This window comes from Nelusetta ayraudi, unplaced genomic scaffold (assembly GCF_046127955.1).
Source record: "Nelusetta ayraudi isolate G7.1 ecotype Tasmania unplaced genomic scaffold, CSIRO-AGI_Nayr_v1 ptg000003l, whole genome shotgun sequence".
In the NCBI taxonomy this organism is placed as follows: domain Eukaryota; kingdom Metazoa; phylum Chordata; class Actinopteri; order Tetraodontiformes; family Monacanthidae; genus Nelusetta; species Nelusetta ayraudi.
The window spans coordinates 2,160,056-2,187,975 of NW_027466053.1; the positions used below are offsets into that span (position 1 = coordinate 2,160,056).

General features: G+C 48.6%; 4 protein-coding genes across 5 annotated transcripts; 2 read left to right on the forward strand and 2 right to left on the reverse strand.

Moving 5' to 3' along the window:
- Positions 1-20: 20 nt before the first annotated feature.
- Positions 21-7,396, reverse strand: LOC142889841 (aldehyde dehydrogenase, mitochondrial-like). The gene is made up of 13 exons (XM_076028505.1): positions 7,223-7,396; positions 6,027-6,131; positions 5,007-5,147; positions 4,768-4,847; positions 4,008-4,119; positions 3,294-3,422; positions 2,632-2,745; positions 2,374-2,476; positions 2,005-2,189; positions 1,585-1,749; positions 1,356-1,513; positions 445-559; positions 21-303 (listed from the first exon to the last, which is right to left on the reverse strand). Exons 1-13 carry the CDS (start codon positions 7,343-7,345, stop codon positions 271-273), a joined length of 1,563 nt encoding a protein of 520 aa, XP_075884620.1. The 5' UTR covers positions 7,346-7,396; the 3' UTR covers positions 21-270.
- A 614-nt stretch (positions 7,397-8,010) lies between these two features.
- On the reverse strand, positions 8,011-11,259 carry LOC142889928 (sorcin-like). Of its 2 annotated transcripts, none has more exons than XM_076028621.1 (8): positions 11,117-11,259; positions 10,216-10,263; positions 10,037-10,106; positions 9,901-9,944; positions 9,438-9,585; positions 9,218-9,331; positions 8,600-8,658; positions 8,011-8,300 (listed from the first exon to the last, which is right to left on the reverse strand). In XM_076028621.1, the coding sequence occupies exons 1-8, from the start codon at positions 11,162-11,164 to the stop codon at positions 8,274-8,276; spliced, it is 558 nt and encodes a 185-aa protein (XP_075884736.1). In that variant the 5' UTR covers positions 11,165-11,259; the 3' UTR covers positions 8,011-8,273. The 2 variants fall into 2 exon arrangements, with proteins under 2 accessions (XP_075884736.1, XP_075884727.1); XM_076028612.1 differs by having other exon boundaries at positions 10,216-10,266; positions 11,117-11,252.
- A 2,664-nt stretch (positions 11,260-13,923) lies between these two features.
- On the forward strand, positions 13,924-19,592 carry LOC142889920 (membrane-spanning 4-domains subfamily A member 4A). The gene is made up of 7 exons (XM_076028602.1): positions 13,924-14,043; positions 17,922-18,165; positions 18,373-18,468; positions 18,567-18,623; positions 18,701-18,880; positions 18,958-19,083; positions 19,227-19,592. The coding sequence occupies exons 2-7, from the start codon at positions 17,947-17,949 to the stop codon at positions 19,266-19,268; spliced, it is 720 nt and encodes a 239-aa protein (XP_075884717.1). The 5' UTR covers positions 13,924-14,043; positions 17,922-17,946; the 3' UTR covers positions 19,269-19,592.
- Positions 19,593-20,238: 646 nt separating this feature from the next.
- mtx1a (metaxin 1a) lies at positions 20,239-27,108 on the forward strand. The gene is made up of 8 exons (XM_076028562.1): positions 20,239-20,386; positions 21,566-21,635; positions 23,462-23,541; positions 24,154-24,246; positions 24,336-24,518; positions 25,295-25,371; positions 25,534-25,691; positions 26,574-27,108. Exons 1-8 carry the CDS (start codon positions 20,306-20,308, stop codon positions 26,813-26,815), a joined length of 984 nt encoding a protein of 327 aa, XP_075884677.1. The 5' UTR covers positions 20,239-20,305; the 3' UTR covers positions 26,816-27,108.
- Positions 27,109-27,920: the final 812 nt, after the last annotated feature.

Below are 27,920 nucleotides of genomic sequence, written 5' to 3' on the forward strand. Positions count from 1 at the left end.
ACGAGAGATTGCAGACGACCTGCTGAACTACTGACTTTATTATCAAAAGGCAGAAAAAACAAAACAAAAACTATCCTATTAGTCAAAGTTCTGCAAAGTCGCCGGTGGCGGCGAGCGTGAACATGTGATCATGGAGTAATGAAGCAGCAAACAGCAGTCCTGCACGCCCCCTGCTGGTAAGAGTCAAGCATGAAACTTTGAAACCAGTTTTCACTATTGTTGCGGTGAAGTCAAGTCAACCGAAGCGTCCGTCAATTCCTGTTGCATCATCTACGAGTTCTTCTGCGGCACCTTGATGGTCACCTGGACACACACACACACACACAATTTATTCTATTCGATAAGTTCACCACCTGTTGATGACGATCACCTACTGTATGTAAAAATAGCGAATTTCTAGCGTTAGCATTAGCATTAGCCTGGGCTGAGCGTGGGCTGGCTCACCGTCTTGACCTCGGTGTAGTTTTGCAGGCCGTACTCTCCCAGCTCTCGGCCGTTCCCTGAAGCTTTGTATCCTCCAAACGGAGCCTGAGCACCAAACACGTCGTAGCAGTTGATCCTGTCAAACAGAGGACATCGCTCGCATCACTTCCTGTTTCCCCAAACATTCTTCAAACCTCCTTGGCTGTGTCTCAATTCAGGGTCTGCATCCTTACGAGCATGCATTTGAAAGGAAGTTGCGTCATAGCACTGAGCGAAAGCTTGTCCCAATTCCTGAAAATCCGAAGGACGCTCCAAATGCGTACTCGGAATGCGCCCTACTTTTAGCCGATTCCAAGGACACACCGCTACTTTGCGTGCTGCTGCAAAGCATCCTGGAAAGTCAGCTGAAATTAGCGGCATGTACTGGCAAAGACACAACGTATAAATTCAAGTCTTGAAATTTCACATAAAATATTCAGTTTTTAACGTAGGGATTTTACTTATTTGATCATCCAACGGCATCGTTAGATGGCGAACCAATGGTTAGCTTGATGCTATAAAAACGTCACTTCCGGGGTTGGCCAGCAGTGGGGAACGGCGGTGACGCAACCAGGAAATACGCCGAAGGCTAGACCGTCCCGTGTGGTTACCGGGGAGGCGGGTTTTGGTTCGGCCGGGTCCTTGGGAGAATGCTTCCTTCGGACGGAGGACCCTTCGTTCGAAGGATGCAGACCCTGAATTGAGACACAGCCCTTGTCTCCTCGTCCAGTGGACAAGTAGCTGTAGCTACGCCTCTCATTTCCTCTTTTCATCTCCTGAACGATGCCGACTGGTCCGGCTCTACTGTGAGCTCTGACAGACAGCTGCTTCTGTCGTGGACCAGCAACACCAGACTGGCAGAAATGATGATGATGATGATGATGTGGTCCTACCAGACAGTGCCGGCCCGCAGCCCGCCGGAGACGTAGTGGGCCTTGTCGATGTCCTTGGTGAAGACAGCGGCTGCCAGGCCGTACTTGGTGTCGTTGGCACGGGTCATCACCTCCTCCAGGGTCTTGAACTTCAGCACCTGCATCACCGGGCCAAAGATCTGCAGAGAAGGAACCTGGTGTGAGAACCTGTAGCCACCTGCTGGTTGGTGGTGGTGGTGGTGGTGGTCACCTCCTCCCTGGCGATGGTCATGTTGTCCTGCACGTCTCCGAAGACGGTGGGCTGGATGAAGTAGCCGCGCTCGGCCGCCGCCCCTCCCCCACACAGCAGCTTGGCGCCCTCCCGCTTCCCGCTGCTGATGTAGCCCAGGATCTTGTTGAACTGCTCTTCGTCCACCTGGACGAGAGGAGAAGCAGGAGGTGAAGATCCACTGACCTAAGGACCATGACCCTGATCCTTAACCCAAACACTGACCCTGACCTTGCTTACCTGCGGATCTGGACCTTGACCCGGTCCCTGATGCTAACCCTGACCCTGATCCCTGACCTTGACCCTAATCCTAACCCTGCTCACCTGCGGGCCCTGACCAGGACCTTGACCCCTGACCCTGCTGACCTGCAGGCCCTGACCCTGACCCCTGACCCTGCTCACCTGCGGGCCCTGCTCAGTGCTGAGCAGGAAGGGGTTCCCCACGGTCCTCCTCTTGGCCCGCTCCACGCTGCGCTCCAGGAACTCGTTGTAGATGTCCTCCTGGACGAAGGTCCGAGAGCCGGCGCAGCAGCACTGTCCCTGGTTGAAGAAGAGGGCGAAGTGGGCCTGCTCCACTGCGTAGTCCACTGAGAGAGAGCGAGACAGAGAGACACAGACACACACACACACAGCGGACATCAAGCTGTACCCTCCTGCTCTCACTGACCACTAGGTGGCAAACCGGAGCTGTTTTCAGCTCTCATGTGTTGATGCTGGTCGGAGTCACATGACCGCCCGTGGTGAGCTGTGATTGGCCGTGGAGGGACGTACGGTCAGCGTCAGACAGGATGATGTTGGGACTCTTCCCTCCCAGCTCCAGCGTCACCTTCTTCAGGTTGGTGCTGCCGGCGGCCTGCTGGATCAGGTGACCCACCTGGTGGCGCCGTCGAGAGCCAGTGTGAAAAAAAGAAGAAGAAGGAAAAAAAGGAGCAGAGGCAAGTCGTCAATATTGACCAAGCCACGTTGACACAAACACACCGCGAGTTACCAGCAGCCAGCAGCTGTTGATGAGACGTTGAGACGTCCTACCTCGGTGGAGCCTGTGAACGCCACCTTGTCCACGTCCATGTGACCAGCGATGGCGGCGCCGGCCGACGGTCCCATTCCGGGCAGAATGTTGACCACGCCTTCAGGGAAACCCACCTGGAAACAGCAGGTGGCAGTGTTCAGCCAATATTGTAGAAAATAACTGGCTGTCACGGGTGGAACTACAACACCATTTGCCAAAGGTCCAGTTTATCCATTTTGTCCTGTAATATCTTCAATTTGTATATATATTATTTCAACCGTTTTTTATTATTATTATTATTATTATTATTATCATTATTATTATTATTTTAAGTCGTTTTGTGTTGTTTTTTATCTTGTCTTGCTTGTATCGTGCATTTTGCAAGTATGTGAGTGACTACTTTGCATCATCTTGTCTGTATCATGAATGTTTTATATTACTCCGCCTAATACTTTTAGGATCCCAAGAAGACTGGCTACTGCTAATGTTACAGCTAATGGGGATCCAATAAACCAATAAACCAATCAACACTCATTTTTACAAAAAGTCTTTAAAAATAAGACGACCACCAAGGAGTTTGTGTTGTGTTGCAATAGTCACACACACACACACACACACACACACACACACACACACACACACACACACACACACACACGGGGGGGGGGGGGGGGGGGGGTACCTCTTTGATGAGGTTGGCCACGTAGAGCGCCGTGAGTGGCGTCTGCTCAGCGACCTTCATCACCACCGTGTTCCCTGTGGCGAGAGCCGGGCCGAGCTTCCAGGCCTGCATCAGCAGTGGGAAGTTCCACTGCGAGAGAGAGAGAGAGAGACACTACAATCACATCAAATGTGTAGATACTGACAGTCTGAGGTTTGAATCACTAGATGGTTGATCAGCCAAAAGTTCAGAAAACATTAGCTGGCTGCGGCAGGTGTTAGGTAGTGACAGCAGGCGTAGGTCAGCGGCTAGAGTTGCCAAGCATCCCTTCAAATACACAACTGTCCCGTATTGGACAATGAAATGGTGCGTCCCATTCTTGAATGTATACGGGACGGGGTTCGTCCCAGATTACTGAGTTGTCTTCAATGTCAATTTCTTCTCGATGCAAAGTCACGTTGCGGAACCCATTTATTTTTCTGAATGACAGTTGGCAACATTAGCAGCAGATGTTAGCTTGTTAGCTAACTAGGTAGCAGCAGTAGCAGTTAGCTCGCATGGACAGATCTTAGCTGGCAGCCGTTAATGCTGGCATTGGCAGATGTTAGCTAGCGGCAGCAGGTGTTAGCTAGGAGCGGAAGTTAGCGGCAGCAGGTGTTAGCTAGGAGCGGAAGTTAGCGGCAGCAGGTGTTAGCTTGTCAGCGGCGGCAGGGGTCACAGGTCAGAGCGTCCCACCGGGATGATCTGGCCACACACTCCGATGGGTTCGTGTCTGGTGTAGCAGAAGAAGTCTCCATCGATGGGGATGGTCTTACCCTCCCACTTGTCGGCCCAGCCGCCATAGTACCTGAAGAATAAGAACAAGAATAAGAACAAGAACAAGAAGAAAAGACTCTTGACTCCAAATGATTCATTCCATCTTCACAGCCTGTTACAATTTGACTCTTTTTTTTAAATAATTGAACTATAATTTCACTTCAGAGTTTCTGTCCAATATACACCAAAGATTCCACTGCGATCGTTCGAACCATCTGCCTCTCATATATCATGGTGCCGAATCAGAGATTTCCTGTGAGCGACACCTTCTTATGAATAATGTGTGTATGTTTGTGATAATCTGGCAAATTGGCAGGCCCCACTCCTACCGGCAGGCCCAACCCCCACTTCCTCACTTCAGTGTTTGTTTGTTGTGGATGTTGCCTGTGGACTGAAGCAGCCTATGGGTGTTTAACTGAGGGGCCGTTTACACCAAGACGGGTTTCTCTGAAAACGCACAAATATTTAGTCAGTTCAACGTTGCGTTTCCACCAAGCTGGCATTTTTACTGAAACCGCACTTTTTCATTTGCATAGGTACTACATCATCTTCAGTTGTTTCCAGCGTCTCCGTGTACACGGGAATTCTTTTGAATACAGCTTTGTGTAAACGTGAGTCTCAGGGGCTCACAACTGACTACTACTGCGTGCGTGTGTGTGTGTGCGTGTCTCCCTCTCACCTGAGACACTTGACCACGTTGGGCAGGTCCACGCTGTAGGACACGGCGAAGGGCTTCCCATTGTCCAGCGTCTCCAGCTCCTGCACAACACAGTCCAGTCAGGAGGTTTATCCTGGTTCTGGTTCTGGTCCAGGATCAGAACTAGATCCAGGAACCAAATAACAGGAAGCAGCTCCAATGGCTGCTGTTGCCCTGACTCCGCCTCCAGTCTCAGGTGATGAGATGTGTGTGTGACTCACCGCTAGGTAGGCGGAGTCTCGCTCGATGGCGTCGGCCAATCGGTTGAGCAGCAGGCCGCGGTGGGAGGCGTCCATCCGGCGCCAGGGCGAGCCCAGCCGGAAGGCTTCCCTCGCCGCCTTCACCGCCTTGTTCACGTCAGCCTGCCGAGAAAACATGTCAAGGATCCATCCGCTCCTCCTGCTCTCAGGGTGACACCCTGGACCAGTGGCCCCTTTATTTGGGCCACATAGAGACAAACAACCATTCACTCTCACACACACACCTACTGACAATTTAGAGTTCCCAATTCACCTCACATGCATGTTTTTGGAGTGTGGGAGGAAGCTGGAGAACCTGGAGAACCCAGCAGACACAGGGAGAACATGCAAACTTCCACACAGAAAGGCCCCAGGAGACCCTGGGAATCAAACCCGCAATCTCTTCTTGCCGTGAGGTGGCAGCGCTTGCCGTAGCCAAAATAAATGAATCTGAGGTGTTTTTTTGCCAGTGAGCAGCCCAAGAGCCAATCTCCAAGAGCCAAGAGCTCAGGGTCATCATCCACCACCCAGAACGACCTGATTGGCCTGTTTTCTAATAATGTCTGACAAGCTGCCGTCTGCAAAATAATTATTTATGTGAGAGTCGCTATTTTGTGACTCATCAGAAATCAACGAGTTGAAACTGAGTTTTCAAATTTGCCTTGAACTCTGAGGTGCGTTCACTTGCAGCTGGGACATCAGGAAATGACTCCTGATGATCCGTACAACCTAATTATTGCAAAGGTTTTTTTTTTTGTACTGTTTTTTTTTAGAAGTGTTACAGTGTCGTTTTCCGAGTTTGGGATAAATAAAGTCAATTGATCAATAACTCAATCTATATCTCTATCTATCTGGTTACTTTTGTAACTAAAACAGATTACTGTAACTGATTACAGTAACAGTTTACGATTACTGTAATCAGTTACAGTTACTGTAACTGCTTGTGTTTCCTGCTACTGTCAGTGTTTCTCCGTATCAGTGAGGAAGGTGAAGGTGAGTCACCTGGTCGGCCTCGGCCACCTGGCAGATGACCTCCCCGGTGGAGGGGTTGATGGTCGGGAAGGTTTTCCCGCTGACGGCGTCCTGCCATTCGTTGTTGATGAACAGCTGCAACAGGAAAAAGAAAAGGTTTCTTCAGCAGCAGCTCTTTGCAAACGTTTCAAGAATCCCACGAGATTCCAAACTGTCTTTGAACAACACTGAATCACTGCAGGTAGGAGTCGTTCATTGCTGAATCACCTCAAATACTGAATCCCCTCAGATAGGAGTCGTTCATTACTGAACCATCTCAGGGGGGTCATTCATTACTGAATCGTGTCAGGCGAGTCGTTCATCACGGACTCTTGTTGAAATCAGCTTGGATGTTTTCACCTGCTGTCGACCTTTGCTCTCTCTCTCTCTCTCTCTCTCTCTCTCTCTCTCTCTCTCTCTCTCTCTCTCTCTCTCTCTCTCTCTCTCTCTCTCTCTCTCTCTCTTTCTGATCAGCTGAGATAAACTTTGTGCCAGTGGAATCTGGGCTAGTCTGTGTGAAAGGGCAAGTCTTGTTTATTACTATAAACTTGTACTTATTATACTGAAGACAAAGTTCCCAGTCAATCATCCTGCCAGGACCTTCTGATAGCTGTTTGGTAAATTCCAACATTATGTAACCATGATCTGGTGAGTTACAGCAACAGTTCAAACACAGATAAAGAAGAAGCAGTCAGAACAGCCACGGCTGATCCTGTTTAATGATTCCAGTGTCTTCATTACATAATCAGATAGTGGATTGAGTGGAAGTGAATGAGGAAGAGAACTGAAAAACATCATGCAGTGCAACAATCTCACACATTTTATCAACTCTTGCTAATAAAACAAGCCACTTTGAACGAGTTTAGTTTTGTTTCGTCTCTGTTTTAAAACTATTTTTGTGGCCGTTTCTTAAAACAATGAGCAGATTTTTGAGAGTCCTGACCAGCACAACAACAACTACAACGCAGGTGTGCATGTATTTCAACTTCGCAGAGCTGCAGTGACCATTAACCTGCAGCATTACATAACACCTTAACCTGATCCTGAACCAAAACTGCAGCTGCCTGCAGAGACCCTACCGACCCTGCTGATCCGGATCAGTCCCACACTCTGCAACTTCCGCACGGCCGCCGCCGAAACCTGTTGCTGCGGTCGGTCTGTCTGTCGGTCGGAGGGTCTGTCGGTACCTTGTTGAAGTGGACCTCCGGCTGCGTGCAGGGCTCCGGGATGGCAGCAGCCGAGTGGTGGCGCAGTAGCGGCGGGCTGAGGCTCGGGAGGCCGCGGCGGAGGTGGAGGACGGTGCGGATCATGGTGCTGCACGACTCGACTGCTGCTGCTGGAGACTCGCTGCTGAGACGGACGCTGGAGGAGTCGTGACGTCAGGTCACGTGTGTGTGTGTGTGTGTGTGTGTGTGTGTGTGTGTGTGTGTGTGTGTGTGTGTGTGTGTGTGTGTGTGTGCGCGCGCGCGCGCTCATCCGCCATATTGGTGCTTAGAGAAGCAGAATAGTGACGCTGTGTTGTTCGCTTGCTCGCTGTGCGAACAGCAGCTGTTGCGGTCATTGCTTCGAAATGAAATAGTAAGAGTATCAAAGTATTCTGCAACTTATGTTTAGAGCTCATAAAAATTGTTACGATTCAACATGGAGAATATATTTTGGAAAGAGGGAAAGCACATAAAACTTCAATCTTTCAATTAAAAGTCCAGGTTAAGGGCTACATTGATAGGATTGTTGTGTTTCTGCCAAAGGAATCCGTTTATGGAACAATCTGAACAAAGAAACCTAAGAATTCCAATCAAAGAAGACACCATGTGCAGAAGTCACCAGTGATCATCATGGACACCAAGGTGTATGACGTGAAGTTATCAAGGAGCCTTGCAGACCTGCTGTGTAGATCAGATCAATTACATCAGGAGTTTTCAATCAAGCATTGAAGAGAAAGAGGTGGCAGGAGGAGACGTGACTGGACAGAGAGCAGTGGTCTTTCCTTTTATTGAGTGCCAATATCTTCACATTAACATGTTCATATAATGACTGGGATTTCAACCCCAGGTTAAAATGGTCCCATTAGCTGGTTATAATATGTATTGATGAAAAGAGTTTATACAAAATGCAATGTGACTTTTATGTGGGTTTTTTTTATACATGACGAGTAATAAAAGTGAAAAGTTGGCAGTGACGCCAGAACTGAGTGATACTGGAAGGTCGGCGAGTTCCGTCTGGTCCCTCACCTCCACTTTATAAACTCATAGAGACCTGCATAAACTGGAGACACACACACAATTAATATACAGATACATCACATCATTAACATACAACTAGTCTAGATTACACACATGAATGACACACTTAAACCTGCAGCTACTTTGTATTTTATTGTGTTTTTCTGGGGGCTGTAAACACAACACTAAACGTGGTTTCCTGCTCAATACATTGCGCGAGGCTACAGGCTACGGGAACTTTCTGACAGCGGCTGACTAACAATAGAAAGAGAAACCTTTGCTTCTACTGCCCTCCAGTGGCCAACTGGAGTTATTGCGTGTTCACGTCACAGAAAACCTTACGTCGTCATACTGGAACATCGCATGGCCGTTCTGGGACGTATCTCTCCTCCGGAACTGATCTGGAACACACAGATGGTAATGTTAAAGTAAAGGTGTCAAATTCTGGCCCGCGGGCCAAATTTGTCCCACGAGGCACGAGGAATGCTCTACTGCTCAATCAGGACAGGACGTCCATTGAAGGATATTATTATTCTGACTTAATTCATTTATTGTTTTTTTTTGTTTGTTTGTTTTTAAAAGTATGACCAACCCGTGGAAAAAAGTTATTGTGGAAATTTAAATCAGAAGGCTGCAAATAAAAAAAAACAAATTTTTTATTGACATTTTATTTATTTTTGAAAACATTTTTTCAATTGGAAATGAGATTTTTCATTTGTGCAATATAAAGTTATTTATTGTATAGTACTAAGCTTTGCTTGGTTCCATATTCAGGTAGTTTGGCTCCATATAAAAAGGTCCACTGTTCTATCTGGAGGAAGATTTTCTCAGTAAATATCCATTTTGGATTGAGACTTTGTCCAAGTGTTTTTAGTCCACACACACACACACACACACACACACACACACACACACACACACACACACACACACACACCAGTGGGACTTGGTGTCACTCACCAGTCAGCGCTCGCAGTTTGATGCAGGCGCTGATGAAGTCGTCGAAGGCGATCCTGCCACCGACGCTGTAGCGCCTCATCACCACGTTCATGGCCTGCGGGCTCAGGTTGAAACCTGAAGACAGACAGACAGACACAGGGGGTGCTGTCACTGGGTGGAAGGGCGTGCTGGGCGGGGCTGTGTGCTCTCTCCATCGCCGCCGCCGCCCCCTCCTCCTCACCCATGGAGGTGAGCGCCATCTGCAGCTCCCGGCCCTCCACCGTGCCGCTGCGGTCCTGGTCGTAGGAGCTGAACGTGGTCTTCCAGCCGTTCAGCACCTGCGACAGCTCCTTGAACTCATTGAAGCCCATGGTGCCTGACATGTCCCGCTGGGGGGGGTCAAAGGTCAAGGAGCCAAGGTGGAGGAGGCGAGGCGGTGTCATGGAATTCTAAAATTCCATTACTTTCCCAGACCTGAAAAAAGTACTTGCAAATTCCATGAATTTGCCAGGTTTTCCCTGACCTCGAGAGCCCTGCAGTGCAGACCAGGACACCTGTAGAAGAAGCAGCACCAGCCTCCTACTGAACAATCCTTCTGTCTAGTGGTTGCATGCACAAGTTCGAGTTCATTCTTTTCTTCATGGGAGGTCTAAAACATCAACGCAAACCCCTAAAACCTATCAGTCTGTTTTGTGGAAGGATACATCCAGCATGCTGATCATCAGTTTGCAGGTCTCCAGGCCGAAGGCTGCAAACAAACCAAGCAACAATGTCAAAACAGAGTCGTGCCACAGGGGGCGACTGATATCATTTAAACTTAAGGGTTGTTTTTTTTCTTACGTCTGTATGAGCCAGCGATGCCGGACTGCGTGAGACAGCGCTGCAACTCGTCCGCTGAAATCTGTCCGTCCTATTGGCCGAGGAAAACAGACACATCACAACATAGCATCCACATTCACCAATGTTAGCGCAATGTTAGTCAACAAGTCAATAAGTCAGAGGGTTGTGTTGTGACTTACACCTCCAGCGACTGCAGTGAAGTATCCCCAGAGTGGATCCTGCTGCTGCTGCTACACACACACACGCACGCACGCACGCACGCACACGCACACACACACACGTCCCTCAGTTTACGGGAACAAAGGACGACACAGAAAAATGCAGATTTCTGACTGAATTAACCTGCTGTTGCTTCACAGGAATGTCACGGAAAGTTCGTGGTTTAGCCAACAGGGGGCAACATTAGCAGGCGGCCCAGTCTAACGGAACAAGGTGTCACGTGACCAGCGGAACTGGATCCAAAACTTGCTAGAGCTCAAACTGATAAAAGGTAATGACGGATGGTATTCCGGTTCATTCCAGTAAAGTGACCCCGGGTTGTAAAGAGCCAGGCTGATGTTTGGGCCAGTGGCTGTAGACAGCTCACCTGGTTGGCACCTGGTCCGAGGCAGCAGGTCAACTTCCTCCCAAACTGCTGCGACTTCTCAAACCATTTTTTTCCCAGCCTTTTTTGTTTGTTTGTAAAAAGTATTGTTTAAAACCGCCAACTGCACTGAATTTCATTAAAGTGTATTTTATTTCTTACTTCGGTTCACACACCTGGCAGCCTGTGTGTTCCTCCACTCACCACCATTAAAAAGAACCGCAAGGACAAACAAGGACTTTTCACCACGAGCTCTTCTAAAGCAGAAAGTTAACCGACACCGTGTTCCCACAATCCCCCCGGGCTTTGCGACGGTTCGGCGACACTTTACAAACACACGCATACCGCCTATGCATGAAGCTTCGCAATTGTGGAAGACTGGGCTCGGTCATTTCCGGTCTGTCTGTCTGCCTGGCTGCCTGGCTGCCTGCCTGCCTGTCTGTCCGGGGTCGGACACTGTCCCGCCCGACACAGTTCGGTTCAGTACGGTTCCTCACCCCGGGCGGGAATCCTCCGTGAGCGGCTCCGTATCCTGGATAAGCCATGTTTAGACTAGAGGGTGTGTCAGTCACTGTCAGTGCCACTGTCAGTACTCACTGGGATGTTTGAGGATAACTCCGCCTACTGTCTGCCGACGTCATTTCCCTCTTCCTGCGGACGCAGCTGTGTTCTTTTCCATCTAAGTAAAAACATTTTCCATACGAGGGAGTATGTATGTAGTAAATGATATAATTAATATACTGAACATGAAGATTTAAAAAACCTTTATTTATCCTAAAGATACCAACTGTTTTTTTTTTCCGTCAGAAAACAGGATTCGTTCGTCATAACTAATAAACACTATGCGATGAGCCAGTCATTATGTTAAACATTTTGAAAACTGTAAAATAAATAAATACTGCACATCAGTAGGAAATGTTGGTAATTATTATTATATGATTGTCATTGCAATGGACGTTCAAAAAGTTATGGTAAAAAATCAGACAGTACTAAAAACATTTTCCCTTGTCTATTTTTGTCTGAAATGAAATGGTGTTCACTTTATTTAAATTCAACAATTCATTGACAAACAAATCAAAAATAATCAAACACAAACAATCAGCAATGTGTTTTTTGGAGAAATGTTTGTGTGCACGGTGACATATTTTGCTACATACCTAGATGAATTCATCCATCCATTTTGTATACCTGCTTACTCCTGCACTCAGGGTCTCCAGAAAACCCAGGAGAAAACGCACGCAGACACACGGAGAACACGCAAACTCCACACAGAAAGGCCCCAGGCAGGGAATCGAACCCACAACCTTCTCGTTTGGTTTCAAAATGGGAAATACAAGAAGGCACACGGAATCTCTCCGTCATGTCCTGAAGCTTAACTGTTCTGGTTTTGGTATCTTGAAGACGTTTTGCCCCTTTTTCCAAAAAGGTTTCTTCAGTTCTAAAAGGAAAATGTGCTTGCAGCGTCACAGACTCTGTCCAATCAGGTGGTGACTGCCAGACCAAAAACCCTGCGGAGCTTCAGCGTCTGTTCACAGGCTGGACAGAGACAGCAGACACAGCTCCGCTTGGGATGGAGGAACTGAAGAGCGGCTGCACGGTCAGGAAGCCACCATCACCACCATCACCACCACCTCACAAGGGTTACCATCATCGTCAGCACCGTGGGAGCCACGACTCCACGCTGGAAGAGGAGGAGCAGGAGGGAGAACTTCCTGCCGTTTACTGCTACCCAACAGGTAGGATAGATAGATCGATCGATAGATCGACAGATTGATGATAGAGATTGTTCAATAACAATTTCACTGATGTGTCTAATTATGGAAAGAACGGCATGATTATTGTGTCAGTACGTGCAAAATCAATAACCATGGAGGCAGATGAGAGGCAGCAGCCTCCACCGGTCGGCTCAGCCTGCAGGTACAGCAGCAGCAGGAGCAGGAAGCTCAGGGTTCTCACAGACAGAAGGTCCTGCAGTGACCAGGATGTGAGCCAAGTCCTCCATGCACGGTCCAAGTCAGCATCCTGTACCTTCACTGGTTTCTGAAATGTGAAATAAGCCCGTAAATGGTGGAGAATGTGACCCTAAAATATGAAAATAGAAATGGCATATTTCAAATCAAGTCAATTTCATGAAGAACTGAACAACAATAATGCATGAATCTGTGAACCAGCTTAAACAGTGCTGAATCAATGGGCTGTTTCCACCTGGCAGGTTCTGAAGATCTCCACTGGTCCACCTCCAACCCTGTGGCCCCAGATGGGGGCCCAGGAGCCCCTGACCCATCTCAACTTGCCCCTGGTGCTTCTGCTGGCCTCCGGGCAGGACCTCGGCTCTGCACCCATCCCGTGGAGTCACCGCAGGGTCTCCTGTGTAGGCCCCAGTGGGAGGCTCCCTGGAACCAGAACCAGACCTGCAGCTGCGTCTGTGACTCTGGGGGGCCACCAGGCCCCTGCTTGCCTGGTCCTCCATTCATCTACTATGGAGGTTTGTGCTTGGCTGAAATCACTCCAAAGAGTGCCAGAGTCACACTATCTGCTGCAGGCTGACCATGTCCTCCATCCTGCAGGGAGGAGCAGCCTGGTGGTTGGGGTGGAGGTGGTGGAAGTGGTGGAGGAAGTGGAGGAGGTGGCCGTACAGGAGACTTTAGAAGTCATGTCAGTATTTTCATTGTGCTTTAATTCATTCTTGATAGTTTCTGCCTGTCTGTAACTATAAAATAGTAAAATACTTTTTTTTTTTTTAAACTGCTTATTGTTTTGTTTTGTTTTTTCCAGATCGGAGGATGAATACACAGATCTTCTGCTGAGTGCAAACCTGCGTCAAAACCAACAACAACTTTAACTCCCAGCTGAGCGTGTGGGAGCTTCAACTCCAATCAGAAAGACTGATAGTGTTGCTAGCAGTCATACTAGTTGCAGTAGTAATAAAATCGCCCTTTTAACACCGAGGACTGCAGTTTCACAATTTGGCCACCAGATGACGTCAAGTTCACAGACACGCCCCCTTGACTGGAAATGACACGAACGAGTCTCTAATGCTGCCTTCAGGTGTAACTGGAGAATAGAATTTACACGTTCATTTAGTTAGTTATTAAAATATTTGTCGTTAACAGAATTGGCAGTTCAAACAATGAACGTGTTATGGAGTGTTGATCAGCTGTGTAAAGTTGACCCGTTGCGAAAAAGAAAACGACGAGCAACCATTAAATGACTGTTTTGGTGTTTCATCTGACGGTGACGTCATAATCATCATCGTCATCAAATGTTCATGCCGTTTGTCCGAAATAATAATTTAGAAAGGGTATTTGAGATTTCCGAGCTCTTCGGTAGAGCCTGAACGCAGCAGGACTTAATTTCAGTTCGTCAGTTGAAGCGTCGTCCGATTAAACTACGAACCAAACTTCCTTCGAGAGCTTCAGGACCCGTGAGTTGTTATGCTGTACTGTGTTGACCTGACATGACTTTCCCACTTTTTTGCTCGTCTTGCTGCATGTCACACTTTTGGTTAGTGCGTCACGCACGTCTCAGCTTCCGGCTTGGGCTGCTTGACAGGGGCGGACTGGGGGGGGGGGGACGTGGCCCGGGAATTATCGGTAGACTGGCCTACTTCATTTGTAGTGTGGGATAAAAATAAAAAAAAGAACAGCAGTTGATGGTGTCTTGGACAATAATCATAAAGCTTACTCTGCTCCTTTCTCTCTTTCTCTGTCTCTCCTGTATTTTTGTATTTCACCCCAACTAGTCATAGGCAGATTGACGGCCCTCTGGAGTCTGATTCTGCCCTAGGTGTCTTCCCACAGGGGAGTTTTTCCCATCCACTGTCGCATCTTGCTTGCTCCGGGGGCCCGATTGGGTCTCTCTGATTGTATAAAGGGCTTTGAGACGCCTTTGGCTGTGATTTAGCGCTGTACAAATAAAGTTTTTTATTATTATTATTATTATTATTATTATTATTATTATTATTATTATTATTAATATAATTATTATTATTATTATAAACATTAACCAGAACCCTTAAGTAGCCTAGGGTAAAACAATTACAGCAGTGTATTTATTTTAAAGCATGTAGCGATTTTAATGCAAGCAAGTCATTGATACAATAGAATTTGGCGGACCAATTTGCCAGGCTGTTAGAACTAAATAACTATAACATGAGTAAACCCAGAGAGTGCAACATAATTACAACAATGAGCCCATTTCAATAAAAATGTCATTTAAAAATAGATAAACAACAAAGCTATAAAGTAATCTATATATTATATATAAACTATATAGTATCTAAAAGCTTAACCCAGAACATGTAGGAACATGAGAACTAAACTGAAAATAGCAAACTGACATTTGTAAACTAAAAACTTGAAATGTGAAGAAGAATCTTTCCTGTCTTTGTCTTTTTGTAAACAGTGGCCCCTGGGGTCCCCTCTGGAACATGCTGTATATGTATGTGGGGGAGAGACAAAAAAATATTACTGAAGTTACAATATGCAATACAGTTACAGTTACAATATAAGTCATGAGGTGAGAGTACACGCAAAAATACGTAAATATGTGTGTGTCGGGGGGGGGGGGGGATGATGAGATGATGAGAGGGATAGAGAGAGAGGAGTAGAGGAGGCAACTGGCAACAATATACAATTGTGTTAAAAGAGAACAAAACAGATCGTAGATATGCATAGCTAATTGTCAGATAGTGCATATATACCCATACAAACATACATGCGAGTTCATACAGTGATGATAATAATAATAGCGATGATAATAATAACAACGTTAATAGTAATAATAATAATAATAGTAATAATAATAATAATAATGATGATAGTAATAATAACAATGATAATAATCTACTCATGGATAAATAAGACAATAAGCTATGCAATAGTGTGCAACAGTGTACCCGCGCTTGTGTATATTTGTGTGTGTATGTGCGTGTGTGCGGGTGTGTGTGTATATTTGCATGTGTGTATACTTGTGTGTGTGTGCATGTTTGCATCTGTGTATACGTGTGTGTGTGTGTGTGTGTGTATGGATGTGGTGGTGTGTGTACCTGAATGTGGGGGTGGGTGTGTTTAAGTACGTCACTGGAAGTAGGCTGCCAATTAGTGCGGTCTCCGAGGTCGCAACCGCCCCACGCCAGCGACGAGCCGGGGGGGGGGGGGGGCCCGGACACGGCATACCCGCCGCAAAGCCGGCCAGGAAGAGGCCCGGAGCAGCAGGCCCCCGGGCCGGAGGGCACCCGCCCCACGAGGAGCCAGGGCAGGATGACAGGGAGGCAGATACCCCAAGGAGAAGGGACACCACCCAGGGCGGACAGGCAGCAGAGCCCGGCCCCCGGACGGGGGCCCCCCAGGGCAAGCGAGACCAGACTCATCCCCATGACAGGACCCAGCCCCTTCACCCACCGGGAGGATCGGTACCCAAGGCAGGCCCGGGCACCCAGAGGCCCCCCCCCTACGGACCCAGTATGGCGCATCAACCGGCCCCCTCCACCCCCCACACTCCCCAGCCACCCCCACCGCCCCGGGACCCCCCGGTGCCAGGGGACAGCCCCCCCCCCGGCCCCCGGGGCCACAGCCGCACCCCCGCCCCCAACGCCGGCAAAGCGGGCCCCCGAGCGAGAGTCCCCGAGCGAGAGTCCCCCCTGGTTCCCCCTGTGCCCTGTAAAAGAAGAAGATAAATAATTAAAAAGATCAAATTAAATAATCAATCCGTGGACCCCCGCCCACCACTGTCAGACCCCCGTGTCTTGGGTCGTCGCCGCCCAGCCGCCCCCGAGCGGCGCAGGGGGACCACCCGGGCAGCGGCCCGGTCCCGGGATTGGGGGAAGGGGGACCCCGCCACAAGTGGCAAGGTCCCCATAAGCCCAGCCGGTCTCGCAACCCGGGGGCACCGGACTGCACAGGGCCCATCCAGGGTGGGAAAGATGTCGGGTCCAGCCCCCATTAGCAGGCCGACCCCACTGTGTGTAGGAGTGTCAGTGTGTGTATATGTGCACTTGCTGGTGTGTCGGACTATGGTGCGTTTAAAATGGAGGGGTGGTAAGGCCCTAGGGCAACCACACTGCTGCTGAGCAGGGCAGCGGCCGCAGTGCACGAACCCCCCCCCCCCAGGCCCTAAGTGTCTATAATGCTATTAAAATTGGAGAGGGTCTCGGATGGAGCGGTGGCCGGCCGATGGAGACCCTCATCCAAAGCCCTAGTGATAATGTCAGTGGGTTGTTGCAAGGCCTAACCTTAAACTTTAATCCTAACTCAGATCCAGACACTTTGCGGCATTAACTAACGTTAGCCAAATTAGCATTTTCGCCTGAAGCATCATCAAGTACTAATCATAACTTACCATCATTCTGTCACTGGTTCCACTGGTCTCAGTTCCGTGCTCTGCCGTGTCTGTCACAGTCGGACTCATCATTCTTCCTGCTGGACTCAGGTGCATGTTCGCTAAAATCCGTCTGTCCAGTCTAACCACCGCTAATGCAGCTTTGGTAAACTCAGCCCCGAACCACCATCAAACACGTCTGTTGTTTTTTCTTTGTTTGTTTGTTTGTTTGTTTGTCTGTTTTTGTTTTTTCCTCCCTACTGGTTGCTGCAAGTTCTTCGAAGGATTTCATTTTTTTAATCCCCGAGGTTTTCAGAACCACCTTTGCGTTTTTGAACATGTTCTCTATGCTCCATCTGCCCGGGCAGGACCAGTTAGTGTCGCTTCCTGTCAGATATGTGGGACAAACCCGCCAAACTTCATGAAGAAAGTTGAATTTGTAAGAATATTGAGAGATTTTATAAGATGTGGAGCAGGGGTCACCAACTTTCTTGGCACTGAGTGCTACTTCATGGGTCCTGAGATCATATGAAGGGCTACCAGGCTCTCCTGAAATAACAAACTCTCTGAGTTATATTATTATTATAATTATTATTATTATTATTATTATTATTATTATTATTATAATTATTATTATTATTATTATAAATGAGTAATGGGTTCTCATTAATTATCAACAATAACTTTTTGACACAGTTCAATGAGTTGTGCTATTTTTCAAACTCAACACAATTAACTCAAATTTGTGTTTTGTGTAAGTTTTCAAGAAACATAAGGACGCAAAGCAAATTCTCAGGGACAACAAATAAATTGATTAAAAAAAAACCTAACAATCGATTTTCAAAGTTTATGACTCAGTCCAGAATCACAGAGGATAAGAATCACGGTTGTTACAAAACTGCCCCCCCCCCGCCAACCCCCCACTGCCCTACTATTTACACAACATTTCTGCCTCACAACCAGCATCTCCTCCCCTGCTGTCAGTTTCCCAGAATCCTCTCTGGCCTCCATGGCGTCCACCTCGGTCACCAGGATTGGTGGAGTGATGGTGGTCACTCAGGTCATTCCCCGTGAGGAAAGCTCCATCCAGCTTCAGTACCCGGGACCTACGACCCTGACCCCGGTCCAGGCCACGACCCTGACCCCGGCCCCGGCCCCGACCCCGACACCGGCCAAGACAGACGGGATGAAACCTTCCCTCCTGCAGGGGGAGCCCCAGTGCCTTGGGGTGAGACATTTTCTTGCTGTTTTCTTTTGTTGTTGGGCTAACTAGCAGGGTGAGGCTCCATCATTGAAGCAAACAGAGGTGGTTGAAGCCACACTTCCTGTTTCGCAGTCAAAGTAGTGATAGCTGATAAGTGTCATAGAATAACTTAATTGTGTGTGTGTGTGTGTGTGTGTGTGTGTGTGTGTGTGTGTGTGTGTGTGTGTCCAGGTCATCCAGATCTTCATCGGTGTGCTCTGTATGCTGTACAGCATCAACGCTGTCTTCTCTCTCCTCCTGTACGCCCCCTTCTGCCTGGCCTTCACGGTGCGCACCACTGCAGTCTCTCGGCCTCTCCTTTAAATTAGTGCGTCTCCACACCGACAGTCGCTGACCAGCAGGTGTCTCTCTCTGCTGTCCCTCAGTTTGTCCTCTCTGGTGCTCTGACTCTGGCGGCTCACAGGAAAAACTCCATCGGGCTGGTGAGTGAAGTGAACCTCCCTGGGTGAGTGGTGCCGATGGCGTCCAGGTGCAGGTCATGTGACTGCTGTGGTTGCAGGTGGGGTACGCCCTGGTGTGGAACGTGATGAGCGTGGTGGTGGGCGTGGCCGGCGTGGCCTTCCTGTGCTGGCAGCTGGCATCTGGCCGCCCCGCCGTGCAGCTCTGTGAGTCCACCACCATGGGGAGCTCTCCGCCCTCGGAGGTGGAAAAATGCATCAGAAGGTTGTGGCTGCTCGATGTAAGTTAATGTGTTGCAATGTCTGCCATATGGGTGGTTCTGTGCCCCGAGTGACAGAAAGGTGGCGCTGTTTCCAGGTGGTGGTGTTTGGCCTCCGCGGCCTCCTGCTGGTCCTGCTGGTCCTTCAGGTGTGTGTCGCCACCACCGCAGCCGTCTTCTCTTGCAAAGCCATCTCACGTCACAGGAGCTCCGCCCACCTCAAGGTAAGCCACACCCCCCATGCAGGGTCATCATCTTTTGTGTGGTTTAGCAGGATTTTCTGTGGAATCTGATGATTGTCTAAGGTTACACCAGAGACTCTGACAATGACTGAAGTAAGAGGAGTGTGCTGCTCTCTGACCTCCAGGTGGAGTCTGGTGACAGGAGCCCCCTGCTGCCTGACGAGTGAGGACGAGGAGACCCCCAGAGCTGTTCCAGAGTCCTCATGAACACTCTCAACCACTCGTGCAACCACGCTGTCTTCTCTGCACGACACTACTGTACCGCAAAACTGAGAAACAAATATAAAAAGAAGCTTTTCTCTCTTTTTCACAGGCTGAATTTAATCAATCAATGAAATTCTATCAATGAAATTCTATTTGTATAGCACCTTACAGCAGCCAAACAGTACACAAGGTTCTTTCCAGAGTAAAACACAAAATGAATTGTCAAACTAAACACTTAAATGAATGAATGATCAGAGGTACGCAGAATAAACTTTTACACTCCCACATTTTGTCAATCCTTCAGTCATAATTATTTACATTCCACTAACTGTAGTTTCAGTTATTGTCGTCACTAACCCCACCTACTTGTCCCATTAGAGGGTCGCTGTCGCCCTCTGGGGGAGGAGTACAGGTGCCTCCATCATGAGCCCCATTATGGTGTGACACTGGCTGTCTGATACAGGCGACACCATCCTTGGTTTGCTGCTCCCTGCTTGTCATCCAAGTGGGAATGGTTAAAAAATTTCACCAACTTTTTTTTATAAATATAAATACATAATTACCAAAATATAACAATACATGCTTGACATTATTCATATTGAGTGAGTCAGTCAGTTAAATGATGATGAAAGTCATGGGGGTGGGACTAAGCTGTGCAACTGGATTCTTTCCCGTTATTATCGTGTCACTGTAGAGTTGGCTAAGTTTCCACTGGTCTGGATCAAAAAACAAAAAGTCAGTCCAGTCTGAGACCAGACCCAGAAAAAATGCCTCAGAGTCTGAGACGAGATCGAGACCCTTAAAAAGTGGTCTGGAAACTAAGACCAACCTCCAGTTCTACAACACTCGGTGTCAGGACGTTTTGGTTTGGGTAGAAAAAACAAAACAAAACAAAACAAAACAAAAAAACAATAACGTAACAGAATCATTTTATTTCGAAAGTCAAGGGCGCCGCGTCAGGCTTTGACTTCCGGGCCAGAGTTCACTGTCCCGGTCCAACATGGCGGCGCCCGACGAGTTGTTTTGCTGGGAAGGAGACTGGGGTCTGCCGTCCGTCCACACCGACTGCCTGGTGGTTCTGGTGAGTGTCCGCCTTTCCATCCGTCTGGCCCCCCGTCCAGACCGGACCGGACCGGTGAACCTGTTGATCGACTGTCCGTCAGCTTCGCTCCACACACAGACTCGGCGCTAGCATGCTAACGGCTAGGTGACGCTCAGCTGCTGCAGGACGTGTGCCGCCGCCCCCCAAACTTAGTTAAGAACTATTCGGTAAGAACAGGCAGTGACGTCATTTCACTGTCGAACTTGTTTCGAAAGGTAAAGTTGACGCGATGACGTCACCGGCGAGCTGAAGAAGCTGACCTCCGCGTCAGGATTACTAGGAGGTGAACGTCACAGGTTCGACCAGCAGGTGTAACTGAGTCAGTGGGCCGCCGGTCACGTGACACATTTCTGTCCCCAGTCAGTCAGTCAGGGCTGGATTAAGAATTCAGAGGCCCCTGGGCCAGACTCTTGGAGAGGCCCCCCCTCACACGCGCATGCACACACACAGCTGTTCTCCGGAAGCTGAACTACAGAGCTGGTACTACACACACATACACACTTATACATGCATCAACGCATCAAATGGCTTATGGTGCACAAGTGTGGCCTTATATGTTGGAAACTCGTGTATGTCCGCAGGATTCACACTGACTGGCAACATCTTATTTTAATATTTTTAGATAAATTCATCACAAGACTCTCGGGATGTGATGGTGAGTTTCACCTTTACACCGGTAGATACATGTGCGTTCATGTGGTGTCGAAATAATCGGAAAAACGACTTTCCGACTGGGTTATATTTGATGACTGATCTGATCCTCTGCTACCTGGTGTCTCACACCTGATTTATTTGTTTGGAAAATTAAAGAAAATACGAGTATTTTTTCCCACATTACAACTTTAGAGCACACGAACGCAACAAAGTTGGAAGAACGCCTTGCCAGGAAGAACTCGGATTTCCGACACCACATGAACGCAGCATACGTGACAAAAAATAATGCTAACTGCCGGATACCGGAGGCCCCTGAGAGCTCGAGGCCCCCGGGCCGCGGCCCAGACGGCCCGGTTCATGACCCGGGCTTGCAGTCAGTGTGTCCGTGTGTTTCTACTGCGGAGAGTTGATTAGCATTATTATTTTGATTTTGTTTCAGCATATCCCAAAATACATCAAGGTGATGAGGGTGTGGTGGATGAAGGTGTGGTCTTGTCTCTGCAGGCTTACGCCCAGTTCGCCGGAGCTCCTCTCAAACTCCGCAAGACATCCAATCCCTGGAGGAGTCCCTGCGGTGAGCCACTTCCCTTCCCCCACCCACCTCAGCACACATACACCAGAAAGGTTTTTGACTTCCGCACCATTGAGCATGTTGCACTTCCCATCATGCCGCTGTAACTTCCATGATGCATCAGGACACATCAGCCAGAAGAAGCCAAGACACAGCAGCACGTACAATGCTGTGACGTCACAAAGGGAATGTAAAACTCTTTTCTGGTGATTTTATTGGCTTTCAGAATTTTTTTTGAAAGACTGAAAGACCATGATTGAAAAATCTGCCGTAGAAAGATTTATTATGAACCACGTTTCAAGTCAAAGGTCGTCCTGTCAGCAGTTTTGAGGCCTTTATTTTTGTATTGCTATGGGGATTTCTTTTGCTGCAGTACCTCGAGTGGCCACTGGGGGAATCGGCACGCCACCATATTGCCAGTCCGGTATCCACTTCTTCTAATACAGGGGTGTCAAACCTACGGCCCGGGTTTTTCCGGCCCGCGAGATGATTTTGCAAAGTAATAAAAACTACAATTTTTCAATGACAGAAACTGCTGTTCTAAATGTGTCCACTTGATGTCGCAATATCGTTTCTGCTTCGCAAACAAACTTAATACTGGGACTGAGCAAGTTGGCACAAGTATAGTCGCTCACGTCTCCTATTGGCTACCCTCATTGCCCCAGAATGTCTCTGTCGAAACAGACAAAGTTGATGCAGAGCAGTGTTCCCAACTTGGCGACTTTCCAACTCCCCTTGGCGACTTTTTTTGTCAAGGGCGACTAGCGACAAATCTACCGACTTTTCCTGGTGTTATTGGAGACTTTTCTGGTATTTTGGAGACTGACATGAAAGCAAGTATCGTTCCTCTGCAGTTCCTGTTGTCAGCGAGCAGCAGGTGCAGCCCCTGTCCTGCCCCAAAGTAGTTAAATGCGGTCACGGCCTCGAGAGTCGAGCCGCGAATTACGCGGCAGTCTTGGGCAGCTGCAGTCAAGAGAGGAGCAGAGAGGAGAGCCTCCGCGCCCAGGCAGCAAATGAATTGCGCACGCTGAACCCGCCCCTTTCTTACAGAGTAAATGTAAAGGTTGATTCATTGTTACACTACAATAAATCACTGCATTTGACTCACACAACCTCAGTCACTTACTCACCCTTAATTCTAAGAATTTATAGTCCAACAACAATCCTGTTAAATTACGTGGTTAAAACGAAACGCTAAAGACATGCGACACTCATCAAAGCAGCTGTGAGGCTCTGACAATCCAAACCTCTTCACTCATTAACAAGCCAACGATACTGCGCGTTGAAACACAATTGAACCTCTTTTAGACACAATTCCAGAAAATGTCAGTATTTTAAACAATATATTAATATATTAAACAATACCATGTTTATGAAAATAATATTGGGTAGATTGTGGTAAATATAGTTAATAATATATTTATATAATATTAAAACAAATACCTAAAACATAATTAGGGTGTTATATACTCTATTTTTGTCGCTCCCAAGAGGTTATTCCTCTCCTACAGCATCCATTGTGATCAAGTGCAAATTGTAAATTATGCAAAGTAGACGATGGCGTCATTTGGCGACTTCTAGAGACTTTCAGGACAGTCACTAGTGACTTTCCTTACTGAGGAGTTGGCAACACTGATGCAGGCTGCAGAGTGCTCAAAGAACATGAAGAAAGTAAAACAAAGAAGTTGTTGTTATTTTTACGATATTATTACCATGTCATGATTTTACCAGTCCGGCCCACTTGGGAATAGATTTTCCTCTATGTGGCCCGTGAACTAAAATGAGTGTGACACCCCTGTTCTAATATAACCATGCACCTTCCTCCACAGGATCACTTCCTGCTCTGAGGACCAATCAGAATGGCACCCTCTCCAGGCCCTCTGACATCATCATCCACCTGAGGAAGCAGGTGAGGAAGCAGCCGCCATCCCAGCGTGCACCTGGTGGTGGTGGTGGTGGGGGGCTGAGACGTTGTTGAGGTCAGGTCAACTTCTGAAGTGCAGCCCTGACCAATGACAGTGAGGGCGGGGCTGGGGGGCATCTGGCTGTCAATCATAATCCTAACAAACTCTCGAGTTGCGCCACACTGCAGTTCCACCCCCATCCACTGTGTGTTGTGTGTTCACATGAGACTGCACAGAGAGAGGGCCACTCTGCTCTCTTTTCTTGTTTTTGACCACACCCCCTCCCCACCTCCACCGCCCTCTTCCCCCCAGCCTCGGAGGGGGCAGCTGGAAGACATTACCCAGCATGCTCCAGTCTGCGGTAGGTGAGGAAACCGCAGGCGCGGCGCCGCTGGAGGAGCGTTCCACTCGGCTGCACACGTCACATGTTTTCACCTCTGAAGCTGACACACTCACTGTGGTGTGTGTGTGTTTGCGTGTGTGTCGGTGGGACGAACCCTCCGACCCTGGAAACACTGTCGGATGATGCGGGGTCGAGAGAAAATGTGCTTCCTCCTGCAGGGGGCGCTCTAGCTGTCTTCATGGCGGCTTTTTCTTTTTTGTCTTTGAATTTGCAGAAGTTCAACGCTGACTTTGACCTTTCGGCCAGAGAGGGCGCCGACAGCCTGGCCTTCATCTCGCTCATGGAGGAGAAGCTGACGCCTGCACTGGTGAGACACCAGCACCAGTGACCATTAGGGGCCGCCACGCAACCGCTCTGTTCCGACTCCACCCCCTCACTCTGAGTGTGTGTGTTCAGATCTACGCCTTCTGGGTGGAGCCAAAGAACTATGTGGAGGTGACGCGCTCCTGGTACGCTGAGCACCTGCCCTTCCCCCTCAACTTCTTCCTGCCTGGTCAGATGCAGCGCCACCAGCTGGACAAGCTGAGGCTGCTGCGAGGGGACGAGAGCCTGGAGGCCAGCGAGGAGGTGGAGAAGGAGGTGACACCACAGCACCACCACCATCACCTCCACTACCTCCACCATCATCACCACTATTAACATCACCTCCACCTCCACCACTATCACCACCTCCACCACCATCACCTCCACTGTACAAACTAGAGGCAGCGCCGCCAGCGGGTCATGTCAGAATATGCGTCTCGCTGTTTTGTGTGTTTTTTTTTTTTGTTTTTTTTTTTAGGGCTGAGGTTTTTTTTTCATCCCACTTTCTTGTTTTTCCATCTCGGCTTTTCCAGCCGTCAGAAGGTCATGGTGGAAAAACATTCCAGGGAATGTTAACGTGTCTCAGGAGGATCGTTCCACTTGGAAAAAAAGAAAAACCTGGTTGCCATTAAAAACCATCCGCCAAGCCTTGAGGGAAAGGTCAGAGGTCAGAGTGCTACGGCCATGGATGCATTAGAAGAACTGGATGCCAGACTGGCAATATGGCAAATATTTTCCCCTAGTGGCCACTTGAGATACTGCAGCCAAAAAGCTCATGTGGCCCAAAAAGCATTTTTCCTCAGAACAAACAGGACGACCTTTGACCTGAAATGTGGTTCATATTAAGTCTTTCTACTGTAGATTTACAAGTTCTGGACTTTCAATCTTTTCCAAAAACAATGATGAAGCCAGACAGTAGTTTATTCCCTGCGTGGCGTCACTGCTTCCTAGTTGCTGTCTCCGCTCGTTCGGATATATGAAACTGACATGATTGGCCAGCATGGGTCACCGCTGCTGCTCACCCATTGGTTCCGGTCTGTCTTGTGTTGCAGTTGTACCGGGAGGCTGCCGAGTGCATGAACCTGCTGTCGCAGCGACTCGGCACCAACAAGTTCTTCTTCGGCGACTCGTGAGTTTCAGCCGCAGAGTCAGATTCACTTTAATTGTCACTTGGATGAACTGTGACTTTTTACAGTCTAATGGCTTGTAGGGGAAAAAACAAAAACAAAACTTCTTCCCTCCGTGAGGTCACCCCTGATGCTCCTCCCTCTCCCCCCAACCCCCACCACAGGCCTTCGTCCCTGGACGCCTACGTCTTCGGCCACCTGGCGCCCGTCCTCAGGTGCAGGCTGCCTGGCGGGAAGCTGCAGCTGCACCTCAAGTCCCTGGAGAACCTGAGCAGTTTCTGCAGCAACATCCTGCAGCTCTACTTCCCTTCAGAGGGACGAGGTCAGGACATATTTTCACACTTTGTTTTTGATTTCCCTTGTTTCCTTCTCCACCTCCACCTGCTCCTCCTCCATAATTCTGTCGCATCCTTTGTCGGGTTTGTCGTATAAAGGTTTCCGTATTGATGTTGTAATTGTATATTAATACAGTATCGTAGATTATATATTGAAATTATTACATAACATATAGACCAGTCAAAAGTTCTCTGAATTTAACGTCTTTTCTTTCGGTCTCATGACTGTTGACATTGCAGTTTCTCACTGAAGGCATCAACCTATGTATGAACACACATGGAATTATCTAGGAAACAATAAAAGCGTCAAATAACTCAAACATGTTTTATATTTCAATTATTCAAAATAGCCACCTTTCATAAAAAACATATTTAGAGTTATTGAAGGTGTTTTTCTTTGCTGCATAATTACATATATCTTGCTCATATATTTGATGTCTTCAGTATCTATTTGCAGTGTGGAAAGTACTAAAGATAAAGAAAAAACATTGCATTCGATGGTGAATCCAGACTTTTGTCTGGTAGTGTATATTCAAGGAATGAGTAAAGAACTACACCTCAAAGGAAACAAGAAAAGATGTAACAATAGAAGCATTGTTCCAGTTTGATGTTGTTGTTGGAGGGACGGGTGGAAGCGATGCACACACTCACACAAACAGACAGACGGATGGAGTGATGAGATGTTGAGAGCTGACGGAAGAGTTGAATAACATCTCCAAGAGAAGAAACCACGGAACAGTTTCCTTCTTCCTTCTTCCTTCTGCCATCCAGCTGAAGGAAGAAACAGAATGGAATACACGTGATGGAAGGCTCAGCTGAATGCTGATTGGTGGCTCTCTCTCTTTCTCTCCCTCCCTCTCTCTCCCTAGCTCCAGAGAGCTCCAATCAGAAAGCGGCGCCGCAGACCGAGGCCGCCGACTTTGACCACGTCCCCAACAAGCGGCGGAAGCAGTTGCTGTCGGTGCTGGTGGCGCTGGGCGCCATGCTGAGCTACGCCCTCCTCACCGGCATGGTGTCCATCCAGCACGTCCAGCGGGAGGCGCTGGAGGAGCCGCCGGACCTGCAGGAGGACCTGGGGGAGGACGGGGAGGGCGAGGGGAGGGACGGCTGATACGAAACCCAGTCACGTGACCTCGCGGGGGCGGGGTCCGGACCATCATGACGACGCGTGTATCTTAGCAGCCGCTGTAGGTCACAGTCACCACAGGGGGGCGTCGTAGCTGCTGCTGTGTGCATAGGCAGGAGATTCCGAGATGATGGTGATGATCGTGATTATTGATTATGGACTGAGATGAACTAATCTGATTCCAAACTAAATGGCTGTTTATTTTTTCATCTTCCATGTTTGTCTGCAGCAACACTGACAGTGTCGGTCACGTGATCACAATAAAACACACCATTAACGTTAATGTTGTCGCCTCACATCAGGTCACATGACTCACAGGCTAATGATGCACCAGGCACCCCCCCACCACCCCCAGTTCCCCTCAGTGAGTGAAGAGCTCCCCCTGCTGGTGTTGGTGCTGATTGCTGTGGTCGTGTGCAGTTTTGTTGTGGTGCCTTGTGTTGTGTTGTTGCGAGTGCTTCTCCCTCTGTCTCCTCTCTCCACTCTGCACTGGCTGGAAACTTCAGCGTGGCTCCACCCCTCTGGTCCAGACCCCCGGGATGAACAGCTGCACATGACGCCACAGCGCAGGAATCCCACCCCCCACCCACCCCTTCTCTAATGAGCTGATCTGGAAACTTTTTGTGGCTCCTGGTTCCTCGTCTGCGCGCAACACACACACACACACACACACACACCCCTGCTGTTAACACATGTTTCCGTGGCAACACCTCAGAGTGAGAAACAAACAGTCCCCATCTGTGAGTCCAGGCCCGGTGCCCAACGCAGGGACTCCCCGGGTCAGCGCTCTCACCTCTGGCCCAGTTTAGCCCGGCCGCAGACTGGAACCAGCAACCAGTCTGCAGTGGAACCAGTTGTAGTAGCACCAGTTTACAGGGAAACCAGTTCTAGTGGGACCAGTCCACAGTGGAACCAGTCTGCAGTGGAACCAGCTGATGTTGCACCACCTCCTGTCTACCTGTCTGCCATCACAGTTCACATGCAAACTGGGGGTTGTTGCGTTTATGCTCCTGCTGCAGTGACATGCTTCTAAGCACAGAGGGTGCCAATTAAAGCCTGTGTCGGGTACATTTAACCCCTGAAGGTTTTT

What these genes read in the sequence shown, in the direction of transcription:
- LOC142889841 (XM_076028505.1), bottom strand. Translation starts at nt 7,345, where the DNA reads ATGATCCGCACCGTCCTCCACCTCCGCCGCGGCCTCCCGAGCCTCAGC. An exon ending in CGGAGGTCCACTTCAACAAG is followed by an intron (nt 6,132 to 7,222) that starts GTACCGACAGAC and finishes TTCCTGTTGCAG; the next exon opens with CTGTTCATCAACAACGAATG. An exon ending in GAGACTCCGCCTACCTAGCG is followed by an intron (nt 4,848 to 5,006) that starts GTGAGTCACACA and finishes TGTGTTGTGCAG; the next exon opens with GAGCTGGAGACGCTGGACAA.
- LOC142889928 (XM_076028612.1), bottom strand. Translation starts at nt 11,164, where the DNA reads ATGGCTTATCCAGGATACGGAGCCGCTCACGGAGGATTCCCGCCCGGG. An exon ending in TGATGATCAGCATGCTGGAT is followed by an intron (nt 9,586 to 9,900) that starts GTATCCTTCCAC and finishes GACCCCCCCCAG; the next exon opens with CGGGACATGTCAGGCACCAT. An exon ending in CAAACTGCGAGCGCTGACTG is followed by an intron (nt 8,659 to 9,217) that starts GTGAGTGACACC and finishes TGTGTGTTCCAG; the next exon opens with ATCAGTTCCGGAGGAGAGAT.
- LOC142889920 (XM_076028602.1), top strand. Translation starts at nt 17,947, where the DNA reads ATGGCGTCCACCTCGGTCACCAGGATTGGTGGAGTGATGGTGGTCACT. An exon ending in GGGAGCCCCAGTGCCTTGGG is followed by an intron (nt 18,166 to 18,372) that starts GTGAGACATTTT and finishes GTGTGTGTCCAG; the next exon opens with GTCATCCAGATCTTCATCGG. An exon ending in CCTTCTGCCTGGCCTTCACG is followed by an intron (nt 18,469 to 18,566) that starts GTGCGCACCACT and finishes GCTGTCCCTCAG; the next exon opens with TTTGTCCTCTCTGGTGCTCT.
- mtx1a (XM_076028562.1), top strand. Translation starts at nt 20,306, where the DNA reads ATGGCGGCGCCCGACGAGTTGTTTTGCTGGGAAGGAGACTGGGGTCTG. An exon ending in AGAAGCTGACGCCTGCACTG is followed by an intron (nt 24,247 to 24,335) that starts GTGAGACACCAG and finishes GTGTGTGTTCAG; the next exon opens with ATCTACGCCTTCTGGGTGGA. An exon ending in GCGAGGAGGTGGAGAAGGAG is followed by an intron (nt 24,519 to 25,294) that starts GTGACACCACAG and finishes CTTGTGTTGCAG; the next exon opens with TTGTACCGGGAGGCTGCCGA.